The following is a 15,927-nucleotide window of genomic DNA, read 5'->3' as shown; positions in this document are numbered from 1 at the left end:
GGGCCTGTGCTGGGGTGAGTAGTGCTGCTCCCACAAGCATTCACCATTGGGGTGTGTTTTGGCAGGTAAAGAGAGCTGTTTTGAGAGGATTGTGTCACGATTTGGAAAGAAAGTAACTTATGTGGTGATCGGAGATGGGCGCGATGAAGAGATAGCAGCTAAACAGGTGAGTGTCTGGGACTGCAGCTCAGGTTGTGGGGCTGGTGCGAACTGGGGGGCTGAGCTTGCACTGCTCTTCTTTTCCACAGACTCTGCTCCTGGGGCTTGGCTCTTCTTCCCTGGCTGCTCCCCAGTGGTGTGGAGCTCCTCCCCGATCCTCCTGTGACCTGCACTCCATCCCAGCTCTTCCCCTCTTGCCTCTGTGTAGCTGTTCATCTTGGCCTCTTCATCTCCTGGTGCCGTTGCCAGCATAAACTCTGTCACATTGTGCTCCTCTAGTGTTCTCCCTTGTGTACGTCAGTGAGGATCCACTGTAGGTATGCATGTGTCTCACATGCATGAGATTGGATTATTTTGAATTGCAGTACCTGGCAGGACCGAGCATGTGCCCTGTGTCTCCTTTTGGCCCCTGCCAGGGCAGAAAGGACAGGCAGCAACAACCCTCCCTCAGTTCCCTCTTACCAGCCATGGCAGCGAGACTGAGCCTAGATGGTGTCTGACCATCTAGTCTTTCACTCCAGCTAAACTTATCAAAAAACTCCTTCTGAGATTCTTCAGAACCACCTTCATTCTTTATTTTTATTGGCCTATTCTGTTCTTAGCACTTGTCAAACCAACAGCTGCTTGCAGATCCCCTGTACAACCTGCCCATAGAGACAGCCCACCTGTACAGGAACTTAGAATGGCGGACTCCAAACATGCTGCCTTCTATGCCTTCTACAAATGCAAGAAGGCTGGGAAACAAGCAGGGAGAACTGGAAGTCCTGGCACAGTCAAGGAATTATGATGTGATTGGAATAACAGAGGCTTGGTGGGATAACTCACATGACTGGAGTACTGTCATGGATGGATATGTGCTGGAGGAACCAACTAGGGGCAGAGCTCTTCTTGACCTGCTGCTCACAAAGCAGGAAGAATTAGTAGGGGAAGCAAAAGTGGATGGGAACGTGGGAGGCAGTGACCATGAGATGGTCAAATTCAGGATCCTGAGACAAGGAATAAAGGAGAGCAGCAGAATACGGACCCTGGACTTCAGAAAAGCAGACTCTATCCAGTTCCATTCCCTACCTGATATCCACCCACCCCCACCCCATCCCTTTTCAGGGACCTTTTTAACAAGAGCCTATAACGAACAGAAGTGGACCCCATTGCTTTGCCTAGGAACCATAGAAGAGGTACCTCAGGAGTGCAGGAGAAGAGGCTTCTAAACCTGATATTTCCCTGTCCCAAAGAAGAAAAGAGGTCTTCACCTATCCTAGACCTGAAGAGACTCAGCAAATACATATGCCATCTCAGATTCAGGATGGTAATATTTGCCTCCATGAACTCCAAGCTCCACTGGTTTGTGGCTCTTGATTTTCAGGATACATACTTCCAAATCGCCATCCACTTGGCCCACAGGAAGTATTAAGCATTTGCAGTGGGGCCCGACTGTCATCTGTACAGGGTTCTGTTCTCTGGACACTCTACGGAGCGAAGAGTGTTCACCAAGTGTCTGTCCATGGTGGCCGAGCATCTAAGGAAACAAGGAATCTATGTCGCCCCGTATCTAGACAACTGGCAGGTCAGACGCAGATCCGAAGGGGAGATCAAAGCCGCTCATATCCTCGCTCCGTTCTCCCACTTGGGACTCCTGGTAAACCATGAGATGTTGTCTTTTGTACCAGCACAGATGTTAGAGTTCAAAGGAGCTCTGCTCAACTCCTTTGAGGAAAGCTTTTGCCAAACTGAGGACAAGTTCCAGTCCCTGCAGTTGTAGTGTGTGACCCACAGACAAGGCCAACAACCACAGTGTGTCCATGTCTGAGACCCTTGGCCTTAAGTCTGGGCTCACATATGTGACACCACTTACCAGACTTCACCTGAGCCTCCTGCAGCACTGGCTGAGGACAGTCTATTCCCCATCTAGGCACCTTATGACCAAATAAGTCTCAGACCTACCCCATGTCCTGTGGTACCTCGAATGGTGGCTAGACCCACTGTACATAAGAAAAGGGGTACCTTTTTTAATCCCCTCCCTGATGATGATGCTGGTCACAGGCTGGAGTGTCCACCTGAACCACCTGCAGATGCAAGCTTTCTGGCTTCAGGATGATCTAAAACTCCATGTGAATGTCTTGGAACTAAGAGCCATCAGGCTGGCTTCCATAGCATTCTTATCTGCCCTCTGGAATGCCACAGTGCAGATCCTTATGGACAACACTCTGGTGATGCACTACATGAACAGGCAGGGAGGTACTCAATCATCTCCTTCCTGCCTGGAGGCGATTGTGTTCTGGAAATGGTGCCACTGACGCACAGTGACTCCACTAGCTCTGCACTGAACAGGCGTTAGCAACAACCTAGCACCTTCCTGAGCAGGAACGTGGCAACCAACCACAAGTGGTCACTGTGGAAATCCATCCCTAGATCCAGTGTTTTGCTGGTGGGCTATTCCCACCATAGGCCGGTTTGCATGGTGAACAATGCCACATGCAAGGACTTCTGCTCCATGGGAGGTTTTAGTCCCGCTCGCTTACAGACACCTTTCTTCTTCAGTGGTCTCAAGGACTACTTCCCTTTCTGTCGATCCCCAGGATCATATCCAAGATCAGATGGGACCAAGCTATGGTCATAATGATAGCCTCTTCCTGGCTGAGGCAAGTTTGGCTGTCAGGTCTCCTGCAGACATCTCCATTAATACACCTTTCCACCTACCTGGACATGCAGTTGCAGAACCAGGGGCTGGTATTGCACCTGGACCTGTAGTTGCTGCATCTGATGGCCTGGATGTTGGAAGGTTCAACAGGACTGATGGAGACTGCTCCCTGCAGGTCCAGGAGACCCTTCTGCAGAGTCAGAAACCCTCCTGTGGGAAGACTTGCTCCTCGAAGTGGAAAAGATTTTCCATGTAGACAACTCAAAATGATGTAAACCCAGCTAAGGCCCTGATACCAAAAATTCTGGACTACATACTGGTCCTTGAAGCAGGAAGGACTAGGCCTTAGCTCCCTTAAAGGCCATCTGGCAGTAGTATCAGTGTGCCACACTCCAACGCAGTTACACTCTGTTTTTTCACACCAGACAGAGTCAAGATTTCTCAAGGGCCTTCTCCAGACCTGCCTCCAGTAAGAGACTCTACTCTCACATGGAAGGTTCATGTGGTTCTCCTATATTTCATGGAGCCCCCCTGAGAATAATTAGCAGAATGCTCACTGTGCCATCTCACCATTGAGACTGCCTTTCTCATGGCCATCACATCAGCACAGAGTCGCTGAAGCACAAGCTCTCATGGCTGGACTGCCATGTACCTTCTTCGACAGGGAGCAGTGGTGATGAAATCACCCTGAGTTCAGAACTCCACCTGAACCAGTCTCTATCATTACCAGTCCTCTTCCCGAAGCTTCATACTCTGACTGTTCCAAGAGCCTGCTTTGTTACATCAACAAGGCTAAGCCTCTCAGACCTCCTCCCTGCCTCTTCGTGGCCACATGTGATGTGTTGAAAGGCCAAGCCATCTCCTTCCTGCAAATCTCGACGGAGAGCACACAGTGCGTTTCCACTTGCTATCGGTTGGCTGCTGCGTCTGCCCCTCCAAACATCAAGGCTCGCTCCAGCAGGAATTGGCAACATCTCTGGCCTGCTGCAGAACTGCACTGACCATTGTAGGGCAGCCACGTGGAGCAACCCACTGACCTCTGTGAAACATTTCACAGGTTCGGGACAGCAGTGCTTCAATTCAATTCCTGTTTGACTGATACAGCCAAGACTCCTCATCCCGCTATCCAGGGAGAATTACGAGGGAACTGAAGGAGGGTCATGGCTGTCCTTCCTTTTATGCCCTCGTATGGGAGCATGAGGAGGCATGGGGCACATGCACAGCCTCGATGGATGCTTCTCAAAAGACCCCAATCTGACACCAGCGGTGCATGCAAACCTACCGTGGGATCCACGCTGACCACATCATCTCAAAGAACCACAGTTGCTGGGGGGACTGTAACCCTACTTTCCTCTCCCCCAAGGCATGCTGTTTAACAGTGGGTGTACGTACAGGATGATGTGGAGCCTGACAGAGTTAACATGGTGGGAGATCCTTTAATTTGGAGAATTACTTGACTCTTGAGGGCTTGATTTCTCAGCCTTAATGTCTCCCTTGGGTGCTTCCTTTTTTGGTTGCATTTAACTTGCATTCATAGCCTGTTAGTACAATACCATCCTCATTAGATAATCGCAGAGAATGTTACCGTATTACATTGATTGGTGAGGTGCAAGGTCTCTGAAACGAGTGAGGACTCCATTCCTAACAGTCGTTAGATCACTAGATTGCTCCTGGTTATCCCCTCTCAGTTTTATAAATTAGACTAACAGTGGGTATTGACAGTTTGGTTAAGCAAGCTGTTCAGGGTTGTTCAATCCAATCCTGCTAACTGCCAAGTGCACTAAGTCACTGTCTGTACAGTCTTTATGCAGACTTGACTCTCATGCATGTGCCATGCGGCTGCTTTCTCATCTAAGCATGCTCCTCCTGTAAACTAGGCAGCGAACTGTCCTCTGAGAGCAGCAGCCTGAGGTCAGCACCTTCTGTAATTCAGCTGACTGCAGCCTTGTTCATCCTGAACATAGAGGTGTGGGTAGCACAGGCATGAACAGGCCAGCGGAATCCTGGTGGCCCAGTGTATGCTAGGGCCTGTCAGCTTTGGGACTGCATTGTCAAACTCGACCTATGCACTTTGATGTGACTATGTGGAGATGGATAGCCGTTCTGTAACCGTGTTTTTGTAACTCTCTGTTGCAGCACAACATGCCCTTCTGGAGGATCACGAACCATGCAGACCTTGTGTCCCTTCACCAGGCCCTCGAGTTAGACTTCCTGTAAGAAGCTGAGAGGAGCAAATGTAGCTCCTTTCAAGCCCCTCTCCAGGAGGGGCAGAAATCTTGTCTGTCTGGGAGCTTTCTTTTCACCTTGATGAAGAAATGTAGCTAATGCAAACTGTACAGTAGGAGGTGACATCCGGTCACTTCCTCAGGAGCACGGGTACTGCCAGGTACAAAGGGGTTTACCCAAAGCAGCAGACACAGTATAGCTGCAGTCTTTAATTGTTCTCTGTTTTCTAAAGAAGGGAATGACTGGGGCTAAGGAGCTCTAGCTGGTAATCGCCAGAGATTCACTGTGCTTATCCTTGTGGTAATATAATAGCAACAGATTTTGTAAGATCCCTCTCCTATTCTAACCAACTTAGTTATAGAACCCACAGTGAATGTATAGACATTATTTTTATAGAAAAGAGTCCAGCATCTGGGGCAGGGTTGAATTTTTCCCGTCTTGCAAGGCCAAAAAGTCTGTTAATTTTGAAATATTAATGAAAATGTCAAAAATACCTCTGTCACTGTGAAAATGAGCCCCGCCCCATCTGTTCAGAGAAGTTAATTTAGTGCCATTTCTTTAGATTTTGTTCCAAGACAGCTTCACTGCGTAGTAACGAGGAAGAAGGGCATGTATCCAGGACTTGTAGTTCCCCCTATAGGAAAAGGTCTGCTTTCCTAGTGAACGCTTGCATCTCTATTCAGTCACCACAGACCCCTTCCTCTGGGCCCTATCTCCCAGCTAAGAATTACCAAATTCTAGCCTCGCCAATGGCCAGTGATCTGGACTACAGAGTGATGGGCACTATAGGAACATGTGCTGTATTTCATTCAGCACTGCTGATGTGATGGGAGGTTCTTCACTTGGCCACCAGTGATTTGAGGCACAATTATCCTCATAAATTATATTAGGAAAGGAAATGTCAATGAGCTTTCTGGGCTGTTTCTCCCAGTTCTGTCTGGGTCCAGTAAGTTCCTGTTGGCAGAATCAGGTTCAGTTGCTTGGATTCCTCTTCCCACTACACTACAGACCCCGTTACACCCAACAAAAATCCCTTTGTCAGTGGAATTCTGTTTTCTAGGACAACTGAGACCCAGAGCCACTAGCAATGAGTGGAGACACCAACCCCCTCCCCCACTGCACCCAGACATGGATTGTAGCTACATTGGCCTTTCTGCTAGGGCGTAAGTGACAGCAGCTCCCAGTGAGAAGACCTGTATCTTAGCACCACCCTGCTCGGTACTGGCCATGTGTTAGACCTTGGAGATTGCCAGAGGGCAGTTCCAGTGTTAGCTGCAGGGCTTTGTTGTGCATAGCTCTCCCCATCCCATGTGAAACGCTTCTGCCTCTTTCCTAAGCATGTGCCATGGTAGCACCTGAACATGTCGACTGGGAGGTTCCTGTGTACAGTGTAGGAGCCTCTCATGTCCAGCAGCAGCACGTCCTCTCTGCTGTTCGTGCTCAGCTGGGTTACGAAAGGTTTGATGTACCCGAAGGATCCCATCTTTAGACATCCTGAGCTCCCGAGACAGCCCTTGATCTGTGATCTGGAACCTGTAGAGGGGATGGTCTGGGAAGCTCAGCACTTCACTCCAAAGAGCTACACACTGAGAGGGACATTGAGCTGCTGCATATTTTGGCCACAGCTACCAAAGTGCCTGACCTACTCCCCCATCGCAGCAAGCTCATGCATTTCTAAGGAAATCCACTGGCAGTGAGCCCTGTCTGTGCCAGAGACAGTCTGAGAATTTGGCGTTATGGCTAGCATCAGCTCAGCTGCATGGGTGTAGGCAGTGCTGGAGCCTGCTGGCTGCTGCCACTGTTCGAAGCACTGTCAGCTCTGAACCTTGGGACAGCTGGATGGGTTTGCTAATCTAGGCAGAGCCGGAGTGGTGAGAACTGGGGAAGCATAGGGGTCTCTGGATTTCAGGTGTATTTATATCTTTGACCTCCTTGATAAAACAACAAATAAGGAATGTCGTCTCCTCCCGACGGCCAAAGGGAGCCCTGGCACTAGGAGCCTGCCTTTCTTGTTCTATCCACTCACTAGCCACTAGTTTTGCACTCTGACCTTAAACTGATATACTCCAGAGCTGGGTGCATTTGTAGCTGACTCCCCAAGAAACTTCTTCCATGTGTTTAGTGGCATGTACATAGAAACCATTCAGTCTGGGAAGCAACTTCCCTGGTAGAGAATCTGTGATGCCAGTTTCAACAGTGAGTAGTTACTTAATGGCTCATTATATGGGAATTGTCCTAATGTCTGGAACTACATCTGTATTTGTAACTGCTGCTCTGTTCCCTGCATTGGTGGCTGGAGGGAGGCTGCCTGGTCATGTAGTGTTCAGACACAGCAGTGTGTCTCGCTCATGTTGCTGCCATTACCCCAGTGAGGTTTACACACTGGCATTGGGAGGAGACCCCATTGTCTCTGCTCTCCCTAACATGTTGTGTGCTGGGGGAGGAGGACGTGGGGCAGGGAAGGCATGCACTGTATATGGAGGTGCCCGTGTGTTTGGAGACGCTAGAGGAGTGCAGCGAGGGATGTCCTATATGTGACAGGAAGTACTGGAGTTGCCTTGTTCTCAGCTCCTTAAAGCACCTATTTGTAAAATAAAGCCCATAGAAGGGTTAGCTACTACATTAACCACTGAGAGTGGGGAGCAGCCAGCAGGAAAGTAACCACGTGAAAATGCAGTTTCCAAAGACACAGATGCTGCGTGCGTCTGAAGATGAGAAAGTCTACTTTGGATGATCAAAGGAGAATCCGTTCTGGTTTCCAGAAGCATCTCTTGCTGGTGAGGGTCACTAGCCAGAAGCTCTTTTGTAAACATGCTTGAGGCACTTTGTCCTGTGAAACTGAGCCTGTTTGGAACACGTCTCTCATGCTTCAGTGAGCTTAATTTGGGATTTGAAATCTGTGCCTTAACCTCGGGACCCCCCTCCCCCCCTTCAGTCACTGTACAATGTAGAACTGCAGGGGAGCTCTGCCTTGGGGGGACGCTCCGGTGCTTGCAGTGAGTGTAAAAGCCAAGGTGCTGAGCAGTCAGATAGCTGGCAGGCTTTGCTTTGTGTTTGTTTACTTCAGATTATTTTAAGGAACCTTTAAGACCTCAGCAAAATTTAGGCTGAGTGTGAAACTATTGCAGCCATTGACCTTTCCTAGCGATATTTATACGATGTCCCCTCCAACATATGTAAAATACTTTTCTACCAGGAGGTTGTCGGTACATTTCTGTGTTACATTAATAAAGGTTAACCTGGCTGTTTTATTCTTTCCTCGGCTGGCTGCATTTGTGAGACTTGTCCCTTCTCTAATGAGTTGGCAGGCGTGGGATTCTCTTCAGAAGAGGATTGTTTGAAAACCATTTCTGCTGCCTGCTGCTTTGTTGCTTTTTGATTATTTTCAATTTGATTGTAATTTAACCAGCAACTTGTCAAATTCTAAAGCTGGAAAAGCTGCACAGCCCTAAAATGCTCCCTCTGAGCATTCCTATGCCCTCCTGGCGGAGTCGGTAAAGTCTGTGTCCTCAGCTTTGCTGTAGCCCTGTTACTTTAGAAACCAGCCTGTTGATGCTTACTGGTTCCCAGTGCCCTGGCAGGGCTGCATTACCCCTTTGTACTCGAGTATATTAGCAAGCAGGTGGTTCCCCCTGGACCCGCCAGATGCCTTACACAGAACTAGGTGTTGGTTGCAGTGTATGTATATGACTGAGGGCATTAATGGCTGTGGATTCCGTGACCAGTCATGTTCTGTGTGATGGGAACTGTCCTATAAACTGGAAAAATAAAGTCTATTTTCTGTAATAATTGCTATGGTCTGTTCTCTGAAAACCTGTCACATCTCCGCCCAGCAGCAATTGTGCCCTGGCACGGATGGTGTCCCTAGCCTCTATTTGCCAGAAGCTGGGAATGGATCACTTGATCATTATCTGTTCTGTTCATTCCCTCTGGGGCACCTGGCATTGGCCACTGTCGGACGACAGGACACTGGGTAGATGGACCTTTGGTCTGACCCAGCCTGGCCGTTCTTACGTTTAGTGTAAATGGCACTAAAGCCACTTGCTGGCTTTAAAATTCAGTGCGACAGCCCTGCAGCTGATTATGGGCAGGGGAAAATTCTGAACCCTCTCCTGGAAGGGCCATCTCTCAGGGCGAATGAGGAGCATGCTCTTCATGGCTCATGCCAGACTTTTGCCTCTGTGCTGTGGCTGCCAACATGGGGTAGTTTGTGCTTGCTGCGTGGGCTGGACGGAGAACCACAAGCTCATGCTGCACCGTGGGGAGAAACATTGATCAGTTCTGTGACTTGCATGGAAGTTTTTTGATTGTGTTGTTTAAATTATAAGTTTTTATTTTTAAAAATAAACCTGTTTAAAACTAAATCTGAATTTAATACAAGATCTGTTATGGCCAAAACTTATTATAATCTCTTAAACATTTAAATAAAAAATAACTGCTGAATCCATGAGCCTCTAGCAAAACCTTTGGGTTAAAAGCTGTTTTTCTATAGAAAGATGTTTCCCTCTGATTCTTTCTAACTTCTGAGGCTAAGCTTTATAAAAATGGCACGATCGGGAGCCACGTTAATGGTTTCATCCTGTGGGGGACCTGGGGATGTGCTATTGGGTGCAAAAGACTGTCATCACAGGCACTGGGACCCGGCCTCTGACGCTAGGAGACACCATCATGTATCTCGTCAGGATCATCCATTGAGCCCACCTCGGGGTGGGGGTCTCATACTCCTATTTTATAGCTTGTCCCTACATGAGCCCTGATGGCCTCAGTTCTCAAATTATGAATATTTATGACTCCACCTGCCATGGAAACTTATTCTCGAGCTCATGAAAAAAGTGATCTGCCCTAACTCCCAGCCCTTGCTTCTGGCTGGGGCTGGGCAGTTCCAGTAAATGGCCTTGCTCTGTCCCCTTGCATGTGTGCACAGACATCCACTAACTTTTGAACTGCCTCCCTCTCTGTCTCTAAACAAGTACAATACTGCAGTGCAACAGGCCTGTGAGTTACACAAGCAGAAGTCTTGGATTGCTGTTAGTTCTTCTTTTTCTGGGGGGGGGGGGGGAGGCAGGGAAGTTATGTAAGGGGGAGAAGGAGCAGATTGTGCAACCGGAAAGGAGCAACACCAGTATCAAAACGGCACTGGGAAGAAGGGACAGCGTTCTTCAGAGTGCAGCCTTAGTGCTAATTTCAACACCTGGAAACGGCAGGGAAATATCCACCATGGCTGCAGGTCATAAAAAAGACCCTATTGGAATATTTTCGAGAGATTCCTGTACCTCTGGATAAAAAAGGAACAAGTGCTGAATGTAAACAATGCACCGAAAAGATGCAAGGCACACCAATTTTGGTACATTAACTTCTGGCCCCATAATCTGTTTTTAACTAGCATAATTTCAACAGGTTCTGGATTATATCAGAATGGCCTTTTTGCTTTACTCTGTCTGGTTCTCTTGCACCTGTTTATAACATGCTTTCTTTATTGAAAATAACTTGACCTGCTTTCCATGTAAATTCCAAAGGCGGCAAAGTTTTAGACTAATTATCAGAACATCTGAAATAATCAGTTTAATTCACTGACCACAGTTAATCCCCTCTCTCTGATAAATCATTGTTATAAATGTGAAACGTGTTTTACATACATGTCTTATCAAAACATAACTTTTAAGGTAGCTTTGTTTAATAAAAATAAATTTTATTGTTTTGTTTGTTTAAATTCCAGTTACCATCCTAATGAGCAAAAAGTTATCTAGTAAATAGCAATATATCATTCACCATTTTCTAATCTACTAAAAATGTACAGTTAAGAATCTGAAAATATTAAGCTGTATATTGCTTACATAAATGTATATTGTTGTAGTGAACTCTCCGAGGTAGCAAAAGTGTTCAAAATCTCGTGTCAAGGCTCTATGTGGTTGTAAATCAACATGTTCATCTCACTTAATGAGACAGTCATTTTCTAAAGGAAGGTGCAGAAGTACAAATGGAGAAGTTGACTAAAATCAATAACTTAAATCAATCCACCCTGCTTTGCACAGGCCAGCTGGGAGCAGTACTCGTCCCAGTCTAGTGTGCAGTTACCCCCCTGAAAAGGGTGCCACATCCCCAGCTGGGGGGGGCCTAGTCTGTCAGTTCATGATGTTTTCCCAGTCATGTGCTTTGGGCTGCAGCTACCTGGCAGTGACACAAGATGCTCCAGCCCTCTTGAGCGCTGCCTGGGGAAAAACCCCTTCTGTGTGTCTGCCTGACTCTTGCCCACCTTCTAGGGCTTTAGCAACTCTCAGCCATTCTCACAGGAGGTGAGGAAACAAATTACTCCACAGCCAAAGGCAGCACCCCATCTCTCCTGTGAATAACAGGGCAATGCCTCCACTCCTCTCCCACACGTGGGCCTGAAGGATGGTGTGGAAATACCATGGGCCATGCAGGGTGGGTGGGGAAAGTCCCCCCAGGTGGAGGGGATGTTTCACCCGTATGGGCCATGTGGGGGAAAGGGTTCCCTCCCTTTGCCTCACAAGGCACATCTCATGTGTAGGCCCGCAGCTCTATGCCCCACCTCTTGGGGTGGTGTGAGATTGGCAGGGGTGGGGATAGGGTTGAGGCTGTTGGGAAAGCTTTTGATCTGATTTCCAACCGTCCCCCGTGTCACCAGGTGGGTGGCTACTAGGGGTGGGCGCTCAGGGTTATCCTGTAGTGCTTGGGCATAAGGGGCAGGTGGCACTGATAAGTCGACCATCCTGGCCCCCAGCTCCCTCCCACCCCATTGTTTCAGCTGGTGCTGACCTTTCGCAGCTGGCTGGAAAGCCCTCCAGCAGCGAGAGGGTCCCATCTCTGCTGCTGTTCCTGAGCTCTGGGCCTTGCCCCAGGTTCCATCCCAGGGATGGGGAAGGCCTTGATGAACATGCAGGGACCACAGCAGAGACATTAGGCAGAGCATGAGGGGTGTAGGAGCCAGGGCCCCAGTCAGATCCTAGAACGTATCCTCTCTGCTCCTGTGGGGGGTCAGGAACTAGAGCCACCCTGGCCCCAGCACAGGCCTGGCTGGGAGGAAAGGGCTAGAGGGCAGAAAGAGTTTGGCTCTGGCTAGGCCTGGAGCATCTTGTTTAGGGCAGAGGCCCTGGCCACTGAATGGCTGGTGCCCAAGGGAGATGGTACTAAACAGTGGTTTGTTGGCTGTATCTTTCTTAGAGCTGGCGCAGAGAAATCACCTGCTGCCTTCTGCTGGAGTTACCTTAAACTACATCTGGACAGGTCCTGGTCTCCCCTACCACTCCCTCCCTCACTCAGTCACCTCCTACATCCTCCCCAGAGTCCAGAGCTGTCATTCCTCTTCCCGACTCACCAGCAGTGGGCTCTCCCCAATGGGCTGAGGCCAGGCAGAGCCCCACACGCTGATGCTCCTGGCCCATCACCTAAATTGCTGGGACTGCATTCTCCTTCCCTGCGGGCTGTGTGGGAATGGCCCTGGGGGACCCTGCCATCTCCACATGTGGGGTCCCTCCCAGCTTGCTGATGCATGCCCCAGGGACCTGCTCACCTGTCTTGTTCAGGAGCCCAAGTCTCTAAGGCATCTAATCCTGCTGGGAGCTGCTCTATGCAGCCTGTTAAATCCGCAATGGGAAGGATGTTTCAAGCTGAAGTTCAGTGCAGAACAGCCCTGACACAAAGCCGGCAGCCCGTGAGATGTGATAAGGACAACTGTCCCCTCACCCTGAAACTGCAACTCGTTTCCCTTGTGAATGGCCTCACTGTGGAAGCCAGGTTTCCATAGGGCCTGATCCCAGTCTGCATTTACAGGCCAGCCCTGGGTCTGCACTACTGGATTCTGGCTGGTGTTCCAGGGTGCTTGGGGAGCACAAAGCATTATGGGCCCAATCCTTTTTATCACGATTGGTGCTGTACAAACAGAAGAAGCCCAGTGGTGGCCTGGCCCAGCCCAGTCCTGTGTTGGCCTGCGCTAGGCCTGGCCTAGTGGCCATTCGTCTAACAGACTGTGCTTGAAGACCACGTAGGGCGGCTGTCAGCTCGGCTCTGAGCACACTAAGAGCAGCTCCAGTCACACAGCAGCGTGGCCCCGATGGGAAGGTGCCCTGCAGCAGATTTATTGGTGCCTGGGGGGGAGGGGGGGCCATTATTTTGTTCTGAAAATTACACAAGGGCCTGTGCAGTTGGGCTTTACCAAGCTGCTGGGTACTCCACCCAGTGCCGACACTTTCTGCTGAGAACTTCTAACAATAAATTCAGAGAGGTCAGGAGGAGGTGTCTGCAGGGCCTTGCTAACCCTGGCCAATACTGGAACATGGCCCATCCCCAATCCCCTCTTAAAGGACACTGGGCGCTCATGGAAACAAAGATGGGAAGGGCCCGTCAGCGAGAGCTGGGCCCCTTGGCCCTGCCAGGCTTGGATACACCCTTCCTGTGCAGCTGGAGGGTTCTTGTCTCTCACAGGCAGGCCTGGGCCTCCTGAAGCTGCCACCTTTAACCCCTGCAATACCTAACTGGCTCTCAGCAGTCCAGCATCAGTGGGAAGGGAGTGACTGATGCTAAGCCAAGAGCAGCCAGTTGTGATGGGATTTTGGAGCATCTTGGAAGCTGAATCAACCAGTGCAGCTCCTGACCTTAGGCAAGGCCTGCATGCTCCCAGACTCCTGCCCTGGTGCTGGAGGGAAGGGAGGGGGTGGACTGAGGACCAGGGTCCTGCAGAGCTGGCCATCCAGCCAAACCCAGTGCCAGGGCTGATACTCGCCCGCCACAAACCTCAGCCCCTCTCCTGCCCAGCTGGGGCAGCTTTAGGACTGTTACACGGAAACACACCTCTCCAGCTGGGCACCTTGGAAAGTGCCTAAAGCCCCAAGAGCCAGGCCAAGAAATGGCAGGAGGCCAGGCTCAGATGCTTCCCACAAACTGGAAACTAAGCAACTTAGCTACACCACACTGGAAACTGCAATCAATCAGCAGCCCCGCTCCCACCAGGGCCAACCACAGCCAGTGTGTGGGTCCCTGCAGGAACCAAGCGTGACAACTCCCACACCAAGCTCTTGACTTCCAGCAGCTATTTCCTAATGCTGGGAAAGCAACTCCTCACTACCCCACCAAGATGAGCAGAGGGTCAGCAGAGGGTGAGCAAAGGGCCAGGGCAGAGGGCTGGGGGGGGAAAGGGGCCACGATCGGGGCTGGGATTCATGCAGGAACACACCAATTATCTTTGCAACAAAGAACCAACACTGGAAAAACTTCAACATTTTAACTTTGTTTTGAAAAAGAGCAAAAGGTTTACTCAGCTCAGAGCATTCACCCCCCATCCCCCGAATTCTCCAAGCCATTCCCCTCCCCCCACCCCACCATTCTCCACACCAGTGGTTCTCAAACTTTTTTTCTGGAGACCCAGCTGAAGGAAATTGTTGTTGCCCATGACCCAGCAGAGCTGGGGCAGAGGGCTGCGGAGTTCAGGGTGTGGGAGAGGGCTCTGAGAGGGCTGCGGGGCTCAGGGTGTGCGAGGGGGCTCCGGGCCGGGGCAGAGGGCTGCGGGGCTCGGGGTGTGCGAGGGGGCTCCGGGCCGGGGCAGAGGGCTGCGGGGCTCGGGGTGTGCGAGGGGGCTCCGGGCCGGGGCAGAGGGCTGCGGGGCTCGGGGTGTGCGAGGGGGCTCCGGGCCGGGGCAGAGGGCTGCGGGGCTCGGGGTGTGCGAGGGGGCTCCGGGCCGGGGCAGAGGGCTGCGGGGCTCGGGGTGTGCGAGGGGGCTCCGGGCCGGGGCAGAGGGCTGCGGGGCTCGGGGTGTGCGAGGGGGCTCTGGGCCGGGGCAGAGGGCTGCGGGGCTCGGGGTGTGCGAGGGGGCTCCGGGCCGGGGCAGAGGGCTGCGGGGCTCGGGGTGTGCGAGGGGGCTCTGGGCTGGGGCAGAGGGCTGCGGGGTGTGCGAGGGGGCTCTGGGCTGGGGCAGAGGGCTGCGGGGCTCGGGGTGTAGGAGGGGGCTCTGGGCCGGGGCAGAGGGCTGCGGGGCTCGGGGTGTAGGAGGGGGCTCTGGGCCAGGGCAGAGGGCTGCGGGGCTCGGGGTGTAGGAGGGGGCTCTGGGCCGGGGCAGAGGGCTGCGGGGCTCGGGGTGTAGGAGGGGGCTCTGGGCCGGGGCAGAGGGCTGCGGGGCTCGGGGTGTAGGAGGGGGCTCTGGGCCGGGGCAGAGGGCTGCGGGGCTCGGGGTGTGCGAGGGGGCTCTGGGCCAGGGCAGAGGGCTGCGGGGCTCGGGGTGTAGGAGGGGGCTCCGGGCCGGGGCAGAGGGCTGCGGGGCTCGGGGTGTGCGAGGGGGCTCCGGGCCGGGGCAGAGGGCTGCGGGGCTCGGGGTGTAGGAGGGGGCTCCGGGCCGGGGCAGAGGGCTGCGGGGCTCGGGGTGTAGGAGGGGGCTCTGGGCCGGGGCAGAGGGCTGCGGGGCTCGGGGTGTGCGAGGGGGCTCTGGGCCGGGGCAGAGGGCTGCGGGGCTCGGGGTGTGCGAGGGGGCTCTGGGCCGGGGCAGAGGGCTCGGGGTGTAGGAGGGGGCTCTGGGCCGGGGCAGAGGGCTGCGGGGCTCGGGGTGTACGAGGGGGCTCTGGGCCGGGGCAGAGGGCTGCGGGGCTCGGGGTGTAGGAGGGGGCTCTGGGCCGGGGCAGAGGGCTGCGGGGCTCGGGGTGTAGGAGGGGGCTCTGGGCCGGGGCAGAGGGCTGCGGGGCTCGGGGTGTAGGAGGGGGCTCTGGGCCGGGGCAGAGGGCTGCGGGGCTCGGGGTGTGCGAGGGGGCTCTGGGCCGGGGCAGAGGGCTGCGGGGCTCGGGGTGTGCGAGGGGGCTCTGGGCCGGGGCAGAGGGCTGCGGGGCTCGGGGTGTGCGAGGGGGCTCTGGGCCGGGGCAGAGGGCTGCGGGGCTCGGGGTGTAAGAGGGGGCTCTGGGCCGGGG

The 15,927-nt window shown here is 52.5% G+C and overlaps 2 protein-coding genes across 4 annotated transcripts in view; one reads left to right on the top strand and one right to left on the bottom strand.

Moving 5' to 3' along the window:
* Nucleotides 1-8,812, top strand: part of EYA3 (EYA transcriptional coactivator and phosphatase 3) — a 139,503-nt gene extending 130,691 nt beyond the window's left edge. For both annotated transcript variants that reach the window (XM_084652449.1, XM_084652448.1), the window contains 2 exons: nucleotides 66-166; nucleotides 4,934-8,812. In XM_084652449.1, coding sequence (XP_084508575.1) covers nucleotides 66-166; nucleotides 4,934-5,014 — 182 coding nt within the window. In that variant the 3' untranslated portion in view covers nucleotides 5,015-8,812. The remainder of the gene's footprint in view (nucleotides 1-65; nucleotides 167-4,933) is intronic.
* XKR8 (XK related 8) overlaps nucleotides 1-15,927 on the bottom strand; it is a 117,629-nt gene that overhangs the window by 92,796 nt on the left and 8,906 nt on the right. The window lies entirely within an intron of this gene.

Source organism: Lepidochelys olivacea (genome assembly GCF_965140295.1).
Source record: "Lepidochelys olivacea isolate rLepOli2 genome assembly, chromosome: 19".
Taxonomy (NCBI): domain Eukaryota; kingdom Metazoa; phylum Chordata; order Testudines; family Cheloniidae; genus Lepidochelys; species Lepidochelys olivacea.
The sequence above is the reverse complement of the archived record's forward strand: the minus strand, read 5'-3'. Positions and strand labels throughout refer to the sequence as shown.